The sequence below is a fragment of the Camarhynchus parvulus genome, chromosome 3 (assembly GCF_901933205.1).
Source record: "Camarhynchus parvulus chromosome 3, STF_HiC, whole genome shotgun sequence".
Classification (NCBI taxonomy): Eukaryota; Metazoa; Chordata; class Aves; order Passeriformes; family Thraupidae; genus Camarhynchus; species Camarhynchus parvulus.
The window spans coordinates 26,551,498-26,575,518 of record NC_044573.1 but is presented as its reverse complement, the minus strand read 5'-3'; the positions used below and the strand labels follow the sequence as shown (position 1 = coordinate 26,575,518).

The following is a 24,021-nucleotide window of genomic DNA, read 5'->3' as shown; positions in this document are numbered from 1 at the left end:
CACACAAACTCAGAAAGGGGCTCAGAAGTATTTGCCTTCCCATTCCTGATTTTTTTGTGAGCAACTGGGACACAACTTCAAACTTCTCCATCTTAAAATATTAAATTAAAAAAAAAAAAAAAGACACAGACATACAGAGAGACAGAAAGTATGTGTCTCACACCTGAACATCAAGAATGAAGACCTTCAGAGTAACTGCTTTGTGTAACTCACGGTGGGAGCTACCAGTGCTGCAATGACAGAAATAATTTTCTCAGTTTTTGTCATTAGCAGACACATTCCTCAAGGTGGGATGGATAAAATTGTACTGATAATTGCACTTCAAACTGTGCACAAACTTTGACTTGGCAATACTCTAGTACAGAAAAAGAAGAGGAAAAAATAGGAGCTATCCCTCAGAAACCAATGCCAGGATTCAGTATACCCATAATTTTATTGCCCGAAGCCTCTGCTGAAAAGGCCCTTCCTCGCTGGGGAAGGGGGAGAAAACAATAAAAACCAGAGGACAGAAGTAGGTTACAAGTAAACATTATCCAGTTAAACTGCTAATGGCAAGCTCTGTTGTTATATTTTTATCAATGCTTTTCTGCAAATTACTTTTATCAGTGATAATTTAGCTTTTATTTCATTATCTGGCACAGCAGACAAAAGGAAAACAGATTTGTTTTACAACAGCTCCAGCACTTGCTCTGTCCATTAACATTGACAGATGAAGGTAAATTAAAGCTCTTCGACCACATTTTCCGCATATGTAGCACTGAGGTCTCTGTTTCTAACCAATACGTGCTTCTAGAGGAGAACAGATTTCATGCTAATGCTTTTATTCTCTCCACATAGTTAATGCAAGTTTCTGTATTTTTTTCATATTTCATATTTTTTCTCCATTCAGTTCTATGTGCTTCCAAAAACATCTCAGGACAGTCAGGGAGATTCAATATTTTAAACAATGAAAACACTGCATTTCAGTCAATTGAAGAGTGAAATAGCACTTTCCCTCCTTCCAGTTTTCTTAAGACCACAAAGCCACAGAGAAGTTGTGCTTGATTAAAATAATAAATAAGCATAAGGAACCCTTGGAGGATTTTATTTTTTTCCAATGCTCTTCTTCATCCTTTTTTTACCAATGTTTTCAGCCATTCTACTTACTTCAGTAGAAGTAAACAGATTGCTTTATAACTTTCATCTAAAATAATAAATTTATTTATAGACGCTAATGTAGGGAGCCAGCTGCTCTGGGCAAACAGCGGGCTCCCCATTTAAACCATAGTTTAATGGCTTTGATTACAAAGAACTTTGCAAGAAAAACAACAAAATATTATTGACTGCTCTAAAAGTGCAAGTAATTAGTCATTAGTAATAACCATTCCAATAAAATAATACAGTCATTTCTGTTCTTTTATGAAATAGCCTTTCACTTGGACTTAACAAAAAGCCATATTAGAAAACCAGAATTTCAAAGTCTGAACTGACAGCCAGATAGTCTGACTTGGTCTGAAGACTACTTGTGTTACCATTAAATACATATATATATATTCTTTAATATTAGATATTTGGGTTAGTTCTAATTTGTGATATACAACCCACATAAAAGGGCTCTTTCTCAAAGGGAATAAATAATGCCATTACCAGTTGTTCAGTCTGAAATTGCTGCCATAACACAAGCATAAACGTTTATTAACATTTAATACAAAATTAAAAGCTGGTAACAAAGTATTTCAAAGAAAGAATATTCTATTTTGTAGAAGCAAAATGAATGAGTTCTGCTACCATAGTTTCTTTATTGACTATTCAGGTTTGTGACATATTACCCCAATACTGTCAAATGTCTTTATATTTTCTAATAAATCCCTCCTTTTTCTCAGAATAAGATTTTTTTAAAGTCTCAGATAAACTTAGTTTAGTTTTTCTGTCTCTTCAGCAAACATTACATGCCCAATTACAAACAAATATTACTGCTGGGGCAGGTCACATTGATGAAAATAGATTAATATTAAAGCACATGGAAATTTGGAAGAGCAAGAAAATACTTCTTGGACTACCACCAAGGCAATTTTGAAGCACAAACATGAATATAATTTAATCATTTCCTTACAAGCAGCCTTCCCTACAGGGCTCCCAAAGAAATGACAAAAATGAAGTGTCAGTGTATGTATTTTAAGAGGACCTTTACTGAGTTGGGGGAGGAGGAAGAACATGGTAGTTGAGTATTTTTAACCAGCCTTCCAGAGATGAGTCTAAATCAAGCTCTTACGAATCTTCCCTGTCATAACCCACTACAGAGGTCAAAGGTTGAAGCTTTCCCAGAGGTTCACTGCGCACAACAAACACTAAAAGTTCCCTAAATTCAGTTTATATATAACAGCAAAAGTGGTGTGGCCAGTGACATCCCATACAGTCCCATTAGTACTGAACAGGGCACACACAGGGCAGGCAAAAGCACAAAATGGCCATGTTTTCAGCTAGTCCTAGTACTCATGTCTGCACCAGTTGGTGCTCTTACACTCTTTAAAACATGCTGAGAAAGCATGACAAAACCAATCCCTTACTGCAGACATTAGACATATTTTGCTATAAATAGTGTATTTTTTCCCTAATGTATTAGGATTATTTGTGAACTATTATTAAGCTTTACAAAAGGATTTGGGGGTGCTCACATTTTTTTGTTTGAGCAGAGACACAGCGAACAGTTTTGAGTAATTTGAGATTGTGAGCTCTACCAGCTGGACTGGAGCAGCGAGTTCAGTACCCTGCAGCCAACCTGGGGGACGCCTGGCGGGAGCTTGGCCACTCGGCCAGAGCTGAAGCCTTTGGCTCTCGTGCTAGGCATCTGACCTGTACACTATTTCATGCCTATAATTTATCTTCAAACAACATCAGGGAAATCAGTAGGAGAGGGAAGGCTGCTGGATGTGTGTGCTGAACTGTCTAGGAACCTGCCATTCCAACTGCGCTCAGGACTCACTCTTCTAATACTGCCTCCAATCAACCAATAAAATAAAATTAAAATTAAAAAAAAAACAAAAAACAAAACAAAAAAACAAACGCCCAACTAAATACTTTTCCTTGAACTTTTTGAAATGCTTTAAAAAAGTAAAAGAGTCAATATAATGGAGGTGGTTCCAGAAGAAGCTATCAGCATGATCAAAAAGGCAAACTACTGAGTTTCACAAGATATTGTCATCATCATCAAGCTCAACACAAGGAGATTTTTTTTCTGCCCCAAGCTGTTCATACAGCACTGGAGAAGAACAAAGGGACATTAATGATGCTGTTGCACGTACTGCACAGCCTGACCAGCATCAGAGAAGTGTTGAAGAGCCTGAGGCTGCCAGTCTCTTGCTCCACCAGATGCCCTGTCTACAGCCACCCACCGCCCGCCACATCTGCTGCAGGTTCTGCAGAAGCCAGCGTCAAATACTTGGGGAAAGTTGAGTTTTCACAATGTGACACAAAAGAGAATTTAGCTTCAGCTGGTTTGTGTGTACAGCTGCTACCCATAAACCTATCTTTTTCACACTCAGGTGATCTTTGACATTACCATGCCCTACAAATATCTGCAACTTGTTTGGCACATGATGTTTCAAAAACAAGAACAGCTTTGTAATTATGGTTTTGCTTTGTATACAAGTAGTGGTAACCACAAAATGTATTTAAGGCGATTTGCTGTATATGCAATTCTATCAAGCACATAAACATCCCTCCCCTAAACAGAGCCTAGTTGCCTTCATTAACCATCCAGGTGTCCCCCAGCTTTTTGGAGGGCACATAGCCATCTCCTCTCTTTGTCACTGCCTGTCTACACCAGCACCCTCCTGTCTGTCAGTGCCTCACTCCTTCTCCTTTGACATCTCTAAAGTCTCCACCACAGACTTTGTACCTTTTAAATAGTAATAGATGCATGGAAGAGTTTCAGCATCTGCATATGCTAAGTGCCTTCAGCTCCTCAGTAAAGTCACCCTACAGGAAACAAATGCAAATTACTGCCTTCTAGACATAAGGCACGGTCCTGGGGACCTTGTTATTAAATCATTAACCTTCGCCTTTCATTTTACCTATGTTTTCAGTATTCAAATGTTGCTTGAAATAGACAGCCTTAGTACTTCCCCATGCTGCAATTTGTTACCAAGTGCTTCACTCCAATGACTGAATAGTGACAAACAAATGAGTACCAGTTCTCAAGCAACAAGAAAGCAGTTCAATAACTTGCAAAAGTTAACAATGGTGTCCCCATAAAACCTTGCAAAAATCTGTTTATCATTCCTATGCAATCCCTAAACCAAGACTTTCAAAGAGCCCTAAATACCATTTTCTCTGCCTTCAAGGCTATAGTTCTGCACCCTACTGATGCTCCAGTTTATCAGATGATGATGTTAACCATGGTTGGTATCTTATCTCTGTAATCCCCCAGAGTTAGGCCAAGGCTAGTGTTGTACTAAGGGTATGTAAAAATGTGTTTTGCTGTGGAAACAAGCACATGTAATTTGGTGAAAAGCCTGAATAATTGGTATGCAATAATTATGGCTTCTAGTACCAAATGTTTGTTTTCCTGGGGGGAAGAAGGCAAACCAAAATTTTGTAAGAGCTCTTATCTATTAAACATAAGACTAAAAGTTGGTTCATACACATATTAACATATTAGATATACAACATGGCTTGTCAAAAAGCATGTATGGCTACCGAAATCAGTGGGAGGGAGTTTTGTTGTTGATTTGGATAGAATGAAAGTAAATCTGGTTTTCCCCTTCATCAACCCTTTCTGTCCTCTTGGTGTACCCTTTCCTACAGAGGAATACACAGCAATATCCCTGGTGGGTAAGGTGAAAGGCTGATGTAGCCCAGCATCTTCCCATCAGCCCACTTCAAGAAGGACACAGAAAGCAGAGACACTTCCCCAAAATGTTCTCCCAGCCTCCGTGCCCCTCAGCCTTCCCCTGAGCACAGACCCCAAGAAAATCTGTTCAGTCAATCCTCCAGCAGTGGCTCTGGGTGCTTTTGATGACTGAAGTCCAGCACACACCCAAGCCTCAGCAGAACCCTTTGAACCCCTGCTGTGGTAAGGCAGCACGACACTCCAGAGACAAGAACTGCTCACAGCCTTCACAGCTCCTGGTGCTGTCCTGCAGCCCTCCCTTTGGGCAGCAGCCTGGAGCAGTTCCCTCAGGAGAGAGCCATGCTGCTGAGCAGAGCTCCCTCCGCAGGAAGGGCAGAGCCCTCGGCTCCTCCCCAGCGCCCAGGCAGCATCGGTGCTGCCACCTCCACCCAAAAACACAACCTCACCAAGCCTACAGGGGCTCTAGTAACAGCAAAAGGAAAGTGCCTCTTGTCCTTTCTTAAAGCTCCCCTTGCAATAAGCTCATCTTTCAAAAATTTTCCCATACTTGCTTGCTAAAGCAAACAAAAAAAAATCTGGGTTTTTTTTTTCTATTTAGAAAAACTGAAGTGTGAACACTGTGTAAGATGTTATAGTTCTTTCTGGGACTCTGGTGTTAACATTTTGAAAAGGTAATAATTCTTATTGCACAGCACCACATCCCTAATGTTTTGAAAAACAAAAAACCCAATACAGCACAAGCAACAGTTAACATTTACTATCACTTCTGCTTGTTCTGACAGATCTGTCAACCAGGAACCTTTTCAGATCTCTATATTTTGTGAGTATGGCTAAGACTATACTTCCTCACCATAGCATATGCTAGATTTTAATGTTAATTTTACTGTTCCTTCATTTCACTTTTTCAAACCACATTCATTTAAGCTTTTTAAGCATACTTAAACACACAAATTTACTAATTGTTGTTATTAGACCTATCCTCTAAGTATACTGAATTACTACATCAGGCAGTAGGAGAAGCTCTTCCAAAACTCCTGAGGTCCTCAGTACTTAATGAGACTGGATTTTATAATATGCATTAAAATTGTTGTTACACACCTACAGCATTCCCTCGTGTGCACAGGTCCCCAATAACAGCATACAAGTCACACTGCATGAGACACGGTGTGTTCTGCTGTAATGTCACAAGGTTCACTTTCCCCGCTGTCAGACTACAACCTCTGGGCAAGTGCCGTTAAAAAAACCTCTAAATTATAAGAATAAGCTAAAATAAATATCGGCACCTCTCTCTCCACAGCAGTAGCTGTATGAGAAGTCTCTCATTTGCCCTGCACACTGCCAGGTGCTGTCACTTTGCCAGCTGCAGCACACAGCTCACGCGAAGCACTCTAACCCTCTTTGGCACTGTGAGCATAGCTGCATTTCTGCTGCTCCCAGTTTGCCTTTACACAGACCCTTCCCTAGATGAAAGTTTATTCATGCTTCTGTAAAAGTTCAGCCTGAGAAACACCAAGCAAGCTCTTCAGCTTCAGGGAGGAGCAGGCATGCAGGCTGAAAACACTCGGCTGCTCCCTTGTGCTTTATCTGTGAGCACAGGCATCTTGGAAGCGTGTATCTGCCCTAACACATCCTCCAAAGGAGAGCAGTATCTCCGTGTGCCAAAAGCCGAGTGACGGAGGCTGCTGTACCCCCAGAGATACCTATCACTCCTCTCCTGCAGCAGGACACACGTTGGAGGGGCCATGGGTGTCCTTAACACAAGGCTGCACGAAGCTCCAGGTGTGGCCATGTCCCTGGTGACGCGAGGGACACAGGGTGTTCCCGGCTCCGAGAGCAGACTAATGCACGCAGCTACGCGCGTGTTTACCTGACTGAGACCCACATTTAGACATGTACACAAGTGAACAATCCCGAGCTGTTTACTGAGACAAAACTCCCACTGACTGCAGCAGGTCTCTGTCTGCCTGCGCAGCTGAGGATTAAACCCTCAAACCTCCTGCAGTGCCCATGTGCACATTTCTAACTCATCAAAGAAAAAGGAAAAGCGAATATGCCCATGTGACTGTGGATCTCTCCAACACTTGGCTACATTTGGATTCAGAGAGCATGTGTGCCTTTTTAACACTGCCAGAAGGACTAAGGATCACCCCATGTTTTTTGAACAAGAGTTTCTAAATTTTGTTATTCTATATGCAGAGTAGATTTCTAGCTCTGACTTTATAAGGCAAAACAATTTTTTGGAAATCACTTAAAATGATGTACATCAGAGGAACATATTTCTTATTAAAAGAAATGGACTGTAAGGTCCTAAAATATCTCTCTAACTGCTTCCATTTGGAGAGAAAATCCATCTTTATTGACAGTGAAATGTGTTCTCCAGCTGGCTGAACAGTGCTCAGGCCAACACCTTTTGCAGTTGTCATGTGTCTTCCCTAATATCAGGGCCAGCTCCATCATCAGTCTACTTCTACCATACAATTCATATTTGGATGGCTTATCCAGGACTCCAAACTCCAACACTGTGGAGCAAGCTTGTTGCTTTTCTCCATCATTGATGAAAACATGTTGAGGTTAACCTGGTTTATTTGGCAACCATGCTGCTAGAGCTGTTTGGTCAAGCCAACAGGATGCAAGCCAGGATTTCTGGCTTTGCATCCATTTGTCAAAAATGCAGTATATGTTATACACACACCCAAGAAGTGCTCATATTCCCAATATTATAAAATGGTTTCCTAGATGTCAGTAGTATCACCACTCTATTACTCTGACAATTCTCCAAGTATGGCATTCGCAGGACTGTAGCCATTAAAATGTTGATCCTAAGAATACAAGGTAACAAACCAGACTACAGCCTTGAAGTGACCACAAAAGCTCTTTCATAACACACATTAACCAGTAAAAGTTAATTTTCCATAATAAATTAATCAGACGAAAAGACAGTGTTGCAAGAAGTCGTGTAGGCAGCATGACATTTTCTACGACAACTGGATAACCTGGATTCGTGGAAAAGATGATAGTAGGAGACAACTGAAACACAATCTCACATAACTGTGATGACTAAGTCAATTTGAATGCTTTCCCTTAAAACGATTCTTCTGTTCCTTCAAAGCAGATGATATTTAACTGGAAGATCATACATGACCTGGGAACTAGAACAGAAAAAAATCAGTACAGTCTACTGAGTAAGTTTACAAACATACTAAAGTGACTATTTTGTCATCTCTACTCTTCAGCTTTCCAAAGCCATGCCAGGAACAGGTCTGCCAAAGAATATGAGTAACAGTGTGAAAACTGCATTTAAACTGTGTAGAAAGTGTCAAGTTAGACAAACATCTTTCTGAAAATGAGTTACTGACAAAGCTCTGTAAGTACACACAGTGTACTACATATAGCTACCTGTGCAAACACAAATACTTGAAAATAATCATAAACGCAGTGACATGGCAGAAGCTGCTATGAAATACACTTTCAAAACACACATAAATAATCTAGGCTAGTAAATGGTAAACATTATTAAATACACTTGCTTCAATGCAAAACTAATGCATATTTTAACCACAGACAATTGTAGAAACAACTTGTGTGGAAGCATTAAAAACCACCAGCATGAACATACTGTTTTCTGAAACTCCTTCCTGAAATTCCTATCGTTGTCTTTAACACTCTGGATACCCGGAGCACGTTTTCAAGGCAAATGTAAGGACATTTAACTGAGGGACTATTAGCAATACCACCAATTTCAGAGCGCTCTGAAAATGTGCTTTCATTGCGCGCTGCCTCCCCCACCCTCAATAAAGGCCTGTGCTTGTTACAGAAATCAGAGCCACAGCAGCACGTATTTCAGAGGTGCACTCAATCTGAAGTTGTGCCTCACGCTTATCTCGTCACGAGGCTGCAGCAGGCACCTTTATTGCCTTCAGCCATGTCGGCACTGACCCACGCCCCCGCTGCCGGAGGTTTCCCCGTGGAAGGGTGCTTCCATGTGCTTCCATTGGTGTCACCACCGGGACGCCTCCCGCCGCCAACATGGCTCAGCCGCACGTTTGCAGGACTGGCCTTTTAAAAAGTCGACTGTATAAACTGGGCAGTGACCAGAATGAGCCGCAGTTATACAAGAAGCAAGGAAATATTATGCAAGACCACAGGAAGTCAGAGGAGACAGCATTCTGGGCAGGCCTGGCAAGGAGTCTGTGTGAACTTCAGCTAACAAGCAAAGCTCGGTCATTGGCACCAAATTCAGCAGAGAACATTCCCAGCGCTGCAAAGGATAACACTCCCCATGCTTTTGCCAGTGGGCTGCGTTCCAGGACGCCATGTACCTGATGAAATGCAGATAAAAACCGGGTCTTACTTTTGGCCAAGTTTTCACTTATTTTTAAAATTCGAGGCATATTTTGGTCCAACCCTTGTAAGAAGTGGCAAATGGTTTATTTTCATGGCTTTGCTAATAGATCACTTGCTCTTACACTCCCTGTAATTTCAACTACAATAAGTGACCTACAAAGAAAACGTTTGGCAGAAGCCTCATTTTTTCCACACATCTTGCCCATCTCTACCTCAAGGCTCTCTGCTAATATGATATATGAGGATTATGGATTCCTTTTCCCTTGGCATTTTGGAATGACCTATGAAAATACACTTGGTGCAAAAGGATGACACCCATCTTGCACATAACTATACTATTTTAGTCTGCTTCAATGTCAAAAGTAATTGTTTTGAGAGTGGGGCTTAGTTGTTTTTTTCGTTTTTGAAAGCTACCTCACGCAGGTCCTAGTTGGAGAAGACATCCATTAAAATGTAGCAAACTTGATTTCCCAAATGACTGAAAAAATTGGCCTTAATTCGGTAAACATTCATCGTCTAGCAATACATGAGTTCAGAGAGGTTTTATGCTTTGTTCCAGGATTCACCTTTAAAACATCAGTGATAAAATGCTGGAGGTGGAAGTCCAGTTTCAGGTTCACATAGTTAACATAGTTTGACACACATAGTGCCAAATAAGAAGCACAGCATGCAGAGTCTTACACAACACGAAACAATTACCAATTGTGATGAGAGTAGACAAAGCGTTCTCAAGAGAATCTATTTTATGTTTGTAATCACCCTCAAAAGCACACAATAGCACTCTCCTTCCAGCAAACACATAATACAAACAAGAACCAAACAGGAGTACTGCCTCAACTGAGGGAAGTGATTCTGAGAAGCATAAAAGATCTTCAGTAGATACCGACTGCCAAAGCCAATGAACCAATTTTAAAAGTTTTCATCATTACCTTTGCTTATGGGAACAACAAAAATAATGCAACTCTTAACAGGAGATTCCCGCCTTCAATGCGGTTTGCACATGAAAAGGTTCCCATAGCCTACTGCTCTTGCAAAAATAATTAAACAAGCACTGCAACAACACAGGAAAGTGAAAATGTTAGTGGTGACAATGCCTTCATTGTCACTGCCAGTATAACAATGCCCAAAATTAATCACAACCCCGACAATCAACACCAACGCACACACAGTTGGGCCTCTCCAACCAAAACAGATCTCTCCACAGCCGGATCCAGAGTTAAAGCTGTTGAGAAGGGCAGTTGTTTCTCCAGCTGAAGTCAGAGATTCCCATCCAGCAGAAACAAGTCTAGCCGCACTTCTCAAGGCCTGAGTGAAGTATAAATCGGTGGTTTTAATGTGGCCAGTCTACATAGCCCACAGTATTGAGTGTTAGAATTAATCACAGTAGCACAGCAGTTTCTTCATCCAAAACCAGTAAGGTCTAAGCACACTGAAAGACTTGGAAACGCCCAGAGTAAGGAGCAGCCTTTTATCTGTATCTATTTCTGCCAAATAGGAAGGCAAATAGCTCACAGTAAGTTTTTAAAACACCACAAGGGTTAACTAGCAAACCACGCTGCAAAAGCAACAAGCTGTTGTGCCAACAAGGGCTCTAGCAAAAACACACTCCTCCAGATTCTGCAGACTCCTGGTGGATCCTGGAACCTGCGGCACAGCAAGCTGCAAGCATGTAGCTGGCTGGCACTTGGACTTCTTCAGCCATAGAAAGTCTTTCATCTCTACAGGGAAATGGACTTGTGTCTGCAACTTTTCCCTGTAGCCATTACAACACCTGCTTCCAGATCCTTGAGATCTCTGCAGCTCCATCAGAAATAGAGGTATACAGACTATAACCGTGTAAACCTTGATCCCTTAAGGAAACAAGCTAGAAGGGAATAATTCATCTAATCACTGTCTCATCATCTATTAAAGTTTCTTTTGATATCCAAGTACTTCACTGAGCCATAATCCTTCTCCAGACTTCCTACATGCAATCCATATTCAGCAACAGCAAACTATAATATACCTCCAACCACAAGCACAAGAAGGTATTTACTTCCTCTGAGGTGGAAAGGGAGATTGTCTTGACTCTCAGGAGCAAGCATATCTCCAGGTTGAAGCCTTCTCTTTATTTTCCTTCAGTACATTGATTTCATATTCCACAGCTTCACTAAAACATCTCCTGGTATGTGGGCAAACAGAGCACAATGAAATACATTTGCCCACCAAATATCCCTTCTTACAAGTTTAAATCAGAACTGATTTCCTATACAAGTAACAGTATAAGAACAGATGCTTGTTTTACTTTCCGCATACCTTGCAAAGGTATTTCATTTGCTTAATTCACCAGCTAAGGCCTGAAGTGAAATGATCATGAAACCCTCTTTCAAGAGGGATGAAGGTTTATATCACACACAACTGACATTTTATTTTCCTCAAAGACATTTTCACAAAAAAGTACCCAGAGGTCTGAGGCAGGAATTGAACTCCATTTTGATAAAGGTTATAGACATTATGGACATGGAGGTTTTTTGGTACAAAAGCCAGAGCACTCCAACTGTTAATTAAGGTACAAAGAGAAACTTAGGAAACCAAACCAACAGGAGCACGCAGCTCAACAAATGACTCAGTAGGCTCTTTCCCTGGCTGTAACCTACTCAAAATGCAACACAACATGAAATCATTTTATAGTTGCAGTGTATTCATCACATGACTCCCTCTGAAGGAATGCTCTGCAATGACTTCAGGTTGGCAGTGTTTCTTGTTAAAAGGGTTTAACAGGTCAAGTGGCAGGCGCTCTTCCTCTTTCAGCTCTGCCTTTAGGTGGGCTTCTGCTCCACATTAGCCATCACTGCACCCAAAATCCCTACTGTGACCTGCAATGCCACCTTTGCTCCCTGCTCATTTTATTCCCCAGGTTAGAAGAGCTCTGAAAAGTTCCTATTTGAATAAGCACCATTTGCTGTCATCTGCTTCCTTTAAAATACTTATTTTTAAAAGCGTCAGAAAGCAATAGAGCTGGTCACTCTGGTTGGCTCATTGCTTCATATCTGCCGTTTGAGAAGCTGGAATTTAGTTACACCATGTCTACAGTGACATTCAGGTTTGAGGGGCAGGGAGATGTCCTAGGATCTGGTAGGCAAAGGGAAACAAGTGTTACACAGGTAACACGGTCTCTTGCACTATCTTCTTCAGGGCCTGCATACAGTGTGCAAAGCTGCCAAGTCTGTCTAAAACATTAGACTTTTCTCATTCTCTCTTCTTTACACTAAACACTGCAGGGGCTCTGTCTTCAGGCCCACCCTGGCACCCGTATGCAAGAGAAGCCTTAACTGAATGAAGATCCACAGGTTTCAGTCTCTGTGAGTGAGATTGTGTACGCTGACCTCTAAACCCATGTCCCAATAACCCTGTATGTCAGCACTCTTCTACTTTCTTACAGCTCACAGTTCAAAGAAACGGAGAGCAAATGATTGCTGGAACCCTGCTGAACTCCCCATCTGCAGAAAAGACCGGTTTTGCTGTGACGGTCAAACCCTCCTTTTCACTCTTATTGCCCCATGGGTTGCTCACCTGCCTGCTCCGTGATGAAATCTGAAAGAATAAGGGGTTTATCATCCCTGAGATGCTTTCAGGGTGTTGCAATCTCCTGCTGCCACCACCAACACCCCCACCTTCTCAATTGCTTGGGGCGTCTAAATTGCACATGGATCTTATATGACAGGAGGACAAATTCAAAGGTGAAGCAAGCGAAGGCGTAGGTCACCCGTCAGCACGTGGGTGTAACCTACATATTGAGGGATAATATGGAGTGGTGCAGTAAAGAAAGCAATTAACCAGGTAATATAGGAGTGAGAGATAACCAAACTGCTTCCACCTGACAACCTCCTATTAAAGCATTTCCAAGTTAGGTTTATTCTACAAGCTTCTTGCCAGTGTATCTACAGCATTGTATTAGGCATAGAAATAGAAAGACTCCATTTTAAAAAGTTTACAATTTAAATAAATAAAACACACAAAGGGTGGAAGGAAGGATGTACTACCATCCCAGTTTTCCAGACTGGGGAGCTAGGATAACTACAGTGAGCAGCCACACCACACTGTCCAGTGTGGTGTGTCCATTATCAATGCAATGCCCTGAGTACCCAGCAGAAAACAAAGAGCTGGGCTGAGCAAGGGGCTTTTAGAGAGGGTGTGGAGGGAAAAGGAGACAGAAGAAGCAACTGCAGACGCCAGACCCACTTGCTAAAGCTGTTGTTCAGCAGCCAGGTCAACAACCAGACTCGACTTTCACAGCCAGCTCTACTGAGAGTGGCAAACAAGCTCAAGAAACAGAATCTAAACCATGATTTTATTCAGCTTCACTGCACTTTGGCCCTGGTCTCCATGCCAGAGAGGCTTTGTCCGGGCCAGTCATGCAGCTGACAAACAAAAGTAGGGTTGGGGGGTTGGTTTTTCCTAAATGGGAAATAATGGCTGTTTCGAAACACCAGCATAAAGTTTCCCTGAAGATATCTGCACTGGCTTCTATTTTATTTTCAAGCCAGCACATGCCTAAGAGAACGGGATAGTCGCCTTTTGTGAATCACTAGGAACATAAATACGGCTTTGCTGTTACGTAAAAAAGCCAGTAGAAGCACTGAGACACTTGAGCACAGAAAGGATGTTCCTATAAAAATGTCCCTCTGGTTAGTAATGGCAATAAACACATCCTTCAAATCATTCACAGGGGAGAAAACCAAGAACCAGATTTATTAACACAAACTGATAATCTTACAGCTGCAGCACAAAAACAGCCCACCCGCAGCTGAACCAAGCTATGTTCCCTCAGTGAAATGTGGCATCTTCCACCAAACCACGCACATAAAAGTGCTGCATTAAGCAATGAAGGGGGTCAACACCCCCAAATGTCTACCTTCCCTAAAAAGCGTAAATAACACTGTTTTGTTAAGACCAAGCATAATTCTCTGTCTTGAGGCATTGGTTTCCTGCTCTGCAAGCAAAACTCAGCCATTCTTTGTGCAAGAACTGCCCAACTCCAACTCTCTGCACTCTACAGTGTGCAAGGCAACCTTACAGGACAGCAGGAACTGTCTCCCAGATCAATATGGGGATAACTGGAAGAAGTAAACCAAGAGCCACATTTGTCATGGTTTTCCTTTGAGACAGAGGAGGAACGGGAAAAGCCAGCAGTAGGCAAAGCCTCGCTGTTCTTCCAAAGACCATATGGTGAAGGCAATATGCAGAGGCTATTCCAAAATGCTTACCCCTTCCCAAAGGCTCTCCACCTTCACTGAATTAGACAAAAGCCAGAAGAATCATCTGGCAAAAACTACAGGAAAATACCAAAAGCACTTTCACCAACTTGCAATCTTCTTTCACAGGTTATGAAACACAGGGGAAGCAACTGAGACCTTAAAAAAAAAAATAACCTGGCGTGGAGTATAGCTCTAACTGGTCACTGGATTTGTATTCCAGAGAAATACTGTCTAAGGAGTCAAGGCATGATAAAACCATGTAATGCTGAATTTCTTCTCACACATCCATGTATGACGCTGACATTCCACAGATCACTCAAAAGGCATTTTTATTCTAAGCAAACTTCCTATCAGCTTTAAGTCAATACTCGCCATAAATACCTGAGAGTCTGAAGACACTGTCATTGCCATCAGCTAATGAGTTTATTTCATCATAATGCCACACAAAAATCTAACCAGGAGCAACAATGCTTATCATCTCAGAAGATACTTTGCTATTTGCAACGACTTTTGGATACAAATTGCACAGACAGCTAAAAGCTGGGCACATTCCTAGCAACATTCCCCATTTACAAGCGTAGAAATACAGAGGGGGTGGTTTCTTAACGTCTGAAAGATCTTTGAAGTATTTTGACAATAAGTACCCAATAATACCTAGAATTTACTGGCAGAGAGGGTGATACAATTGTGAATGAACAGACAGAGCCTGAAGACCAACAGCAGCCAGAGAATGTCCCAAACACAATGGCTGAATAGGATTGCTTTGTAGTTTATCATACAAATGCAAGTGCAAATGACTACAGCTGTGATACCACGAGTTTAAGCAGTTTAAGCACCTTTTTATGGCAGTAAATACCTTAGATATGCTAAGGGTGAAACAAAATACAAGGAATGTTCTTTAAAGTATGCTTCCACCACCTTTATAAAAGCTGCCTAATAACCATCCCACTTCATACTTGCTTCAGCTTATTACCTAGGCAAATATTTATCTTACTAGAGCATGAATATATCTAAAGCGAAAAATATTATACAGTAATTTTTGAACTTGATCAGACAACTTGCACCAAAATTATGAGCCCTTAATGGATATTTTCCCATGCAGATTAAAAAAAAAGTTCATAAGGCCTCTGACACAACAAATGATCATCAGTTTTCCCCTTTAAGAAGAGAGGAATAGGGCACATTTTTAAGATTTCATGCAACTTATTCAGGCCACTGAACTGGGTTCTTAAACTGAAACCATTCAGCAAACCACCTTCTGTGTACTAAATACCATATATATATAAGGGATTCAGAAGCTGACTATGTAAAGAAAACACGTGTACTAGGCCAAAGGTTGATATCACCTGGGATGACTATATTTCAAGATATTATTATATCTGCTACTTAAAGCAATAGCTTTCCTGGGAAAGGCAAACATGTCTATCTCTCAGCATATGCAGGCAGGTTTTTGAGAACATGGCTCTGAAATTATCAGTCCCTTGAGAACAAGTTAGAAATTCTGTAAACATGTTTTCATCTCTCCCATATTTTGACTTTCTTGTCTGTTGTGTTAGGAGCCAGTGAAGGGTTATGGCGAGCCTTCATTGCTATGTTTTCAATTATCCTACAGTCTTTAAAAAGCTGTTCACATAACCAAAGCTAGAGAAGACCTTTGTCATTGCCAAGTCACACTTCCTGCCTAACCTAAGCCAAAGAGGACTAAGTATTTTCATCAGACCTGGTAACTTGTCTAAGCAATTGCAGTTTTTGAAAGACTGGGACTGTTTTGAATTCAAGACTTTAAGTGATGAGGGCCTTGTAAATAGTGTAAGAGGAATACCTAATATTTTGGTTTAGCAGATAAATTTGAAGATTTCTCCTGAAAGGAAGACAGGGATCTGATTGAGGTCAAGCCACCAAACTAGACACATGTATGTGTACATAACTTCAGTACAGTAAAGATCTGGGAAAAAACCCAATTAAGTCTAACACCAGAAAAGAAAGACAAAGAAAAAAGAAAAATAGTTAAATTAACAAGCGACTAATAATTACTTAAGTCTCATTCAAATGAATTTAGAACTCTGGTGTTCAATTAAGAACACAGTGCAACACAGGAAACCTTATAAAAATGAACCCAAATCTAAAATGTTTCAGCAGTCTCCATCATGTGTCTTGACAATTTCTCAACCCAACCCCTTCATTTTAGTCTAGCTCAAACTAGAACACTAGCTCTTGTTTCCCTTGTGCTCTGGAAAATTATTTTCCAAGAAAATATTTGTTTTTACAGAAAATATTCACCAACTGTATCTGCAGTTTTTCCAGCACTTGGTACCATTGTTCAAAATTTGCACTTTATATCTTACCTTCATTTGCCTAACTCTAACCACATATATTTTGATATATTAGATAATGAGTAATGAATATTTACAATAGATTAAGTTCACATTTCAGTAGTTCCAAATAATTTTTAAATTATTCCAGTAATCCTATTACACCTATACCTTCAGACAGACTGCCTGCTATCAAGTGCCATAAGTTACACCCACATGATTCATCCATTAGGAGAGCTGCTCTGTTTAAAAAAAAAACAAAACCAAAACCAAACCACACCACCCCCCCAAAAAAAGTCACCATGCACGATCCTCCCCGTATCACTTCTAATTTTAGCTTTTCCTCAGATAACACAATTTCCTGAAACAAAATGAGACTGCTCACACTCTTCTAGCTCCAAAATGTTATTGCAAAAGTATTGTTACTTGTAGTTCAATGCACACAATATTTCATATTCAAATATAAAGGGATGTTTCTGTGCCTTAGCCTTCTGTTCTGCCAGGGCTGTGGAGAAGGAGGTGAAAACAAACAGGAGTTACTTTTTTTTCCTCCTCTGTTTTTTCTTTTTGTTTTGTTTGTTTGGGGGAGAGGATTTAAAGAATGAGGCAGGCAACAGAGAGCAGTGTAGGACCCTGCACTCATCACTGTTCACTCATATATATGAAAAAAACAAGCAAACAATCCCAGCCAAATCCCATAAAAGTCCGGTTGTTCTCTCCATCAAAGTCCTACTTTACAGTCTGTCCAAATTCTGGCCTGCAGGCTTCATTCATGCAGGTCAGGGCTGGGATTTAGGGACATGCTCAAGAAGTAGGGACTGGAGGAATAGCCAGGCACAGGCAAGATGCAGTTTGAGAGATGCTTCTTGTTGGAAACACAGTATGCTGCTGAAATCTCTTTGACCAAACAGTCACTTTGGTTCTACAGATTTCCCACAAATACTTGAGATTAAAACACTATTTAATAACTACTGCTACCTAATGTTTGTTTGAAAGCAAATCAGTGCATAAATACATACACAGCAGAACGAAGCAGCATTTGTAACTTGAGGGGTGGTTCAACATATTTACATTAGGATAAAAACCACTGAGGAGCTGTGTTATCCTGGTTTTGTCCTACTTGAGAGCACAAACAAAATAAAAAAGTGTTTTTTCCTCCTGCCCAAATGCACACAATTTGTTTATAAAGCTGCAATAAGCCAGTATTAATCGTCCACCCATAGGCTAACACAAAGTATGTGTAAAGTTTCTGAATTTTTCAAACTTCTTGGAGGCAACACCCTAAACATTCCCCTAAATCAAAGAAAACTGCTGATTCCACATATCAGCACACAGGGAAAGGGTCAAGACCAGGGCACCTCTTTGACTGAAGATCAGACATAAAAATTAAACTAAAGCAACTTTGCTGCTTGTCTGGCAAAACATTTGATGAGTTTCTATAAAATAAATACTGAATATTTGCTGTGCCACATAAAGCAATGGACAGAGAAGCATAATAGAGATGCTATCCAAATCCAAATGCTTTGTAATAACAGTCAAGTAAATTAAATTACAAGTCTAACTGTTTTCAGGCCCAAATATGCCCATTTAATCAAAATTTATTATGGCAGATTTTGTTTCAGCAAAATTTTCTAGACCTAAATAAAGTCACAGAGGAAAAAAACCAAAATCATAATTAGATTTGATCTCAAGAAGAACATAATTAAGTGAGTTACTTTGGAACACTACTTATTTATCAGCTAATTGGACTACTGTACTTTATTAAGCTACTTTCCAAATGCATAATAAGTTTCCCATTTTACACACTTCAGAAAGTGTCTCCATAAAAAGCAGCTCTGTAAATGTAAGAAGTTATTTTTTTAATATATAAGCAGTCAAGGTTTTATCCTCACCAAATAACTACTTTATTATATTGCCTTTTAAGCAAATTAAGCACAAGAATGATAAATGAGAAAAAATCTGCCAGATACATTAATATTCATACTTACACTTTCTCTTCATTTAAGAGAAGGGCTCTGTCAACCTTGTGCCAGCTACTAGGAGTAGAACTATTTATAACTATTAAGATATACATGTCACTAAGAATATTGGAGTAATTAACACAATAGCATTTCACAAATAGCTTTAGCAGAATAAAACCATTCCAAGTATTTAAATTATTTTTAAATACAATCTGCCTTTGTATTGCTCATTTCCTTACTCTAATGTTTATCCTAAGAATAGCAAAAAGTTTAATGCTTGAAGAGTTCTGCTCTCACCACACCTAACAGCAGCTTCTGCTTGGAACCTGAAAACAAAAATACTTAATCCATCATAGTTAAAAGTATTACAGAAAGATATAGAGAGATCCATTTTTGATACTCATGATGAATCTCTTGAATTTGCAGCATAAATGCAAAACTAGTTATTAGCAAAGTATCTCTAATATGCAAGACATTCTTAATGACCCACACAAGATAAATGTGACAGAGATGCAGAGATAAGGGCATGACACAAAGATTGTGTTTATGAAGGGCTGACAGATTTTTAAATTGCTCTAGGGCTAAGCACTAAACACAAGCAGAGCAGCCCTTGGAACATCCCTGTGAAACACGAATTCCCAGATGCTCTGATCCCTTTGGGAGGATGGTGCACACTGGGAGGCACTCACATTGCACACCATTCCCACAGCAAAAGCCATTCAGTCTTCATCAAGCTGAAATACTTTGGCTCTGTGGAGATGAAACCACAGGAGGTGGGCAGCAGAAGTCAGGAGTTCCGAGCAGGCCAGGTTACCAAGCCAGAGCTCAGCCCAACCTCTGCTCCATGTCACTGCAGGCAAAGGCAGAGCCGGGGGCAGGCATGAGCCTGTCCCTCCTCATTCCTGTCCCCTTGGGCCACCCTCTGGTAGAAAAGCCAGACATCTCTAGAAATCAGAGGGGGGCAGTGAGTACAGAAACAGAAGGGGCAATACCAAAGTAGGAGGGCTATGAGTGGCCAGGATCATTCACGATGACCTGCAAGCTATGAAGTGTCTGAATTTGTAGTGCTGAAACATAAATACGAATTGCTTAATGTTAACACACCATAAACATGTGCTAAACAGCCAATTTCAACATATTGCTCACCAGGAATTCAGGAGATCACATTTCTTTTCATAACTCAAAATAAGAAAAACTGCAAGGGCAGATGTGAACACAGAAGCAAGCAGAAGTAACTAAAATATGTGGGCTATGCATGGGGAGATGTTGAGCAATAATTAAACTTGAAAAAAAATTTTATGGAGCTGAGTAATCTATGAAATAGTCTGCAAAGGAAAGTGTTCAAACCTCCATCAGCTAAAGTACATAAAGTGAGGTTTAAAAGAGTATAAGGACAAACCCAGGTTGGCAAGAGACTGGACAAGATGATCTGTCACCAGCATCACAGAATAACAGGCAATAGGGAGTATACCTGGCAATAGTGACACACAGAAAATGTACTGGGGAGAACAAAACTGAGACTATATGTTTCTTGAAATCTGTAGTTTAACGCCTTGGCACATCCAAATGCTCACATTTCCTGACATCCAAATTATATCCATTACGAGCGAGCAGCTACCTGAGCTCTGGAGAGCCGTGCCATCAGGACAGTTTCCTCATCCTGAGGAGGAACAGCCAAGAGTGACCTCAGCTTGGCAAAACTACTCTCCTGAAGGAAAAAGGTCAGCAAAATTTGAGGCACAAAGCACCTCATTAGAGGGGCTCAACATCAAATAAAGCCCAAAGTAAAAGGGTAAATGAAAGCAGTCTATTACCTAGACAATAACTGGGGGCAATCCCATTTCTTTACTATCTGGGCCAGGAGAAGTTAAACGGATTTATGTAACATTACATGGTTATGGTCACAAAACATATTGTGTAATTACATGGGGACCACTAGCACAGAAACACCCTGAGCTGCAAAATTGGTTTATTTTTCATACAACTGGAAAACAAACACAGAATTCCCCAAGTAACCACACAACTGAAAAGGAGAAGCCAAATGATGCATCCTTCTCAGTGGTACTTGACTTGTCCTGAGCCTGCCTTCAAACTTTTCTCAAACAGACACTGTTGTCCATCCAGAACCGCTCATTTAACACAACATCCACTCCTAACAAAGTAACTGTCTTGCAAATCATTAAAAACCACATCAAGATATTGTATCAGACTGCTCGAATTACATTGGGACTTACCTACTACTTGTTGTTGTACTGCACAGCTGTACAGATCAGATACTTTCCCCTTAGCTTTCATTCTATGCTAAAATGTATTATGCCCTTTTATTCCTCCTTCTCCCAGTTTCTAATTACCGGCATTCTAAGAGAGCATCTAATACCGTGTAGGTTTTTTTTTAATACGTTAAAAGAATAATCATGTTAATTTCAGCTCAGAATCTTGGATTAACTTTAAATCATCCTAGTGAAAGTGCCATAACATTTGTTCCAAATAAAGCAACTGCTCTTTACTGCTGGCAAACAGAGCTTCAAATGAGGACCTGAGGATGTTCTTCAACTTAAACGGACCATTAAGAGAATCAAAGATTATCTTCCTTAGAACATTTGTTTAACAGTAAGAGATTTGTTCCTCAACAGTTTCAGAGCTGCCTGGAAATCTGGTAATACTGCCCCACCTTTTCTCTGTGAAAGTGATTTATAAATGCTATTAGTAAGTAAGGTTGGAGATCCTAGTTGCATATCTGGATAGAGATCAAGCAAACAATACACTAACTGTCGAACTCAAGGCAATAAACCTACTCTATAATAGTACTGGAAAATTAAGAGAGCAAAACTATCTTGTTTCAACAGGCTACATAGGGTACATCCCCAGTAGGGATATCCACAGCACACTGACAGAGAGGCACAAGCCAGCTATCTGAAATCCCTCATATGACACTCTCCCAGTTCTTCCACAAACATTAATTTACGCAACAATCCCATGAACCAGATAACAATTAGCCTGCTTCTGAGAGAAACAGAAAAATTGTCACTGAATGTCACAATATTTAAAAGCAGTGAGGGAGTCAGGATCAGGGTTCAGACTTCAGTCTTGTGAAGCCTGTGTAGTATCTGAAGAGTATTTCCCCAAACCACTTCAGTGTGCTGTCCTGCAAGATTAGACAGCGCTCAATCCCTCACTCTGCTTGAAAGCAAGAGGTTAAAACTGAAGAGATTACGAGTGCCCCGTTAAAAAGAGGTGATACAATGAATGCAGTGTATTTCCAGTATATACACTATTTCATCCTCTTGCCTCATAAACGAACACATTTTTAACTACATTGTACTGTAGTATAATTTTTTACTTTTTCAACATAAGACACAAAACATATGTATGTTTTGTACTCTGCACTCTACCTAGAACAAAATACACTTGAAGCAACTGTGTAACCTTAATACGTTAGTTTCTGATAAACTGAGGAGAACAGAACTACAGGGAAAAGGTATGATTTAACAGCTATACCTCCCCTACTACATCGTCATAGGGTGACTCAATAAAAAAAGGAGCTATTACACAAACAAAAACCCAGGGTTTAGAGTTTACTGCATGGTAACTGGATAGTACACACGACAAACAACAACACAAAACTCTTAGTCTATAAACCACATCGCTTATAAAGAGAATCTATGGCCAGAACAGTAACCTCTGCTGATAACCGATGGATCCTGCCTGCTGTATAAAACAGACTGAATACATATCCTTTCACAAGACTTCATAGACCTTTATTCACTTAGTTTTAGTTTTCCCCATGTCCGTGCCCTCTCATCCATAGGAATTGTTTACAGCTTTGGAGCAACAAGTAGATAATTCTTCTCTTTATCTCCACCTGTAACTCCTGTGTTATGGACGGCTGAGTTTTATTTTGACGTTTGTTCTCAAGAACCAACAAAAAACCACTCTGTGATGAACTACAAAATGACCAGTGCGTTACTTTGATTCCCTCTGGAAGGGTCGCTCTGGCAGTGTGGGAATGCCTGCCTTTACATCCCTCGCAAAGGGCAGCAGCAAACGAGGCGCTGGGCACTCCTGGAGCTCTCGGCCCGCCGGGAAAACCCGCTGACAGCTGAGGAGCCCCGTGAACCGCGGGAGATGCACTGCGGCCAGCGTTTCGGACAGGATCGAGGAGGTGTCGAAATATTTACACAGCCCGACAATTTCATCCACGCGACTTTAGTTATAAAACACGTTTTGCTAAGAGTGCTGCTACCTTCAAAAGCCCTGTCCTCAACTGAAAAATAGTTTTCCACTACCCCTGTCCTCGCTGATAGCAAGCCCTGCCACGGCGTACATGGCAGCGGCCGCACACCGGCCGCTGGCCCTGCCTGCCAGGTGCACCTGCCCGCCGCCGGCACGGCCGGGGCCGCCTCCACCGGGCCGGGGCCGGGCGCGCTGCCGGCCGCGGTGCCGCCGGCGGGGGCAGCTCCCCAGGCAGGCGCTCCCCGGCTCGGCGGCGGCCCCGACGGAGCGCGGGTTACCCCGAAGGGGCGCGGCGCTGCTCCCCGGCCCCTCTCCCCGCCCGGGCTGGGCGAACTAACTCACTCGCACTCACTCACGCCGCAGCCGGTCCCCGCAAAGGCTCCGGGTCGAGCCCTCGCACGGGAGCCGTGGCGGGGGAGGCGAGGCCGCGCCGTCCGGCCGGCAGTGCCCCCGGGGCGGGGAGTCCCGCGGCCCAAGGGGGCAGCCGCAGGAGGAGGACGCAGCGGCCCGAGCAGCCCGGCGCCTCGCCCGCGGCCCCTCACCTTTTCTTCTCCTTGTCAGCTGTCATCGCGGCGGCGGCTGCTGCCGGCTCCTGCGCCGCCTCCCGGGCCGGGGCGCGCTCAGCACCTGCCCGCGGGACGCGGGGCTCCGCGGGCGCCGGCGGGCGGGGAGCGGGATCCGGTTCGGCCGGGTCGCCCCCGAGGCGGGCGTACAGTCTCAGAACACTGCCGAGGATTGTACGGCCCGCCCGGGGAGGCGGTGGTAGCGGCGGCTGCTGCGGCGGGACAGGAGCGACGCGGCAGCGGGGCTGTGCAGCTCGGCGCCGCCCGCAGAAAGTTCTCACTTTAAACCTTGGGCAGCCGCCGGCCGCGGGGCAGGCCCGGCCCCCTCCGCCTGGGACCCGGCCCGCACGGCCCGGCCCCGCCGCCGCCGCGCCCGCCAATGGGGGCCGGCGGGGCGCCCGGCTCCCCGCCCCCGGCACCGGCCCGGCCGGGGATCAGCGGGGCCGCTCCGCCCCGCCGGCACCGCTCCGGGCTCCCGCGCACGGGCGCTGGCCCCTCCGCTGCTGTCTTATTTTTCAGTTATTTAGCTTTCTGGTTATT

General features: G+C 42.2%; 1 protein-coding gene across 1 annotated transcript in view; it reads right to left on the bottom strand.

Annotated features, from left to right (window-relative positions):
- Window positions 1-23,814, bottom strand: part of EPAS1 (endothelial PAS domain protein 1) — a 77,440-nt gene extending 53,626 nt beyond the window's left edge. Inside the window, exon 1 of the mRNA XM_030944506.1 lies at window positions 23,461-23,814. Within this exon, the coding sequence (XP_030800366.1) occupies window positions 23,461-23,486 (26 nt within the window). The 5' untranslated portion in view covers window positions 23,487-23,814. The remainder of the gene's footprint in view (window positions 1-23,460) is intronic.
- Window positions 23,815-24,021: the final 207 nt, after the last annotated feature.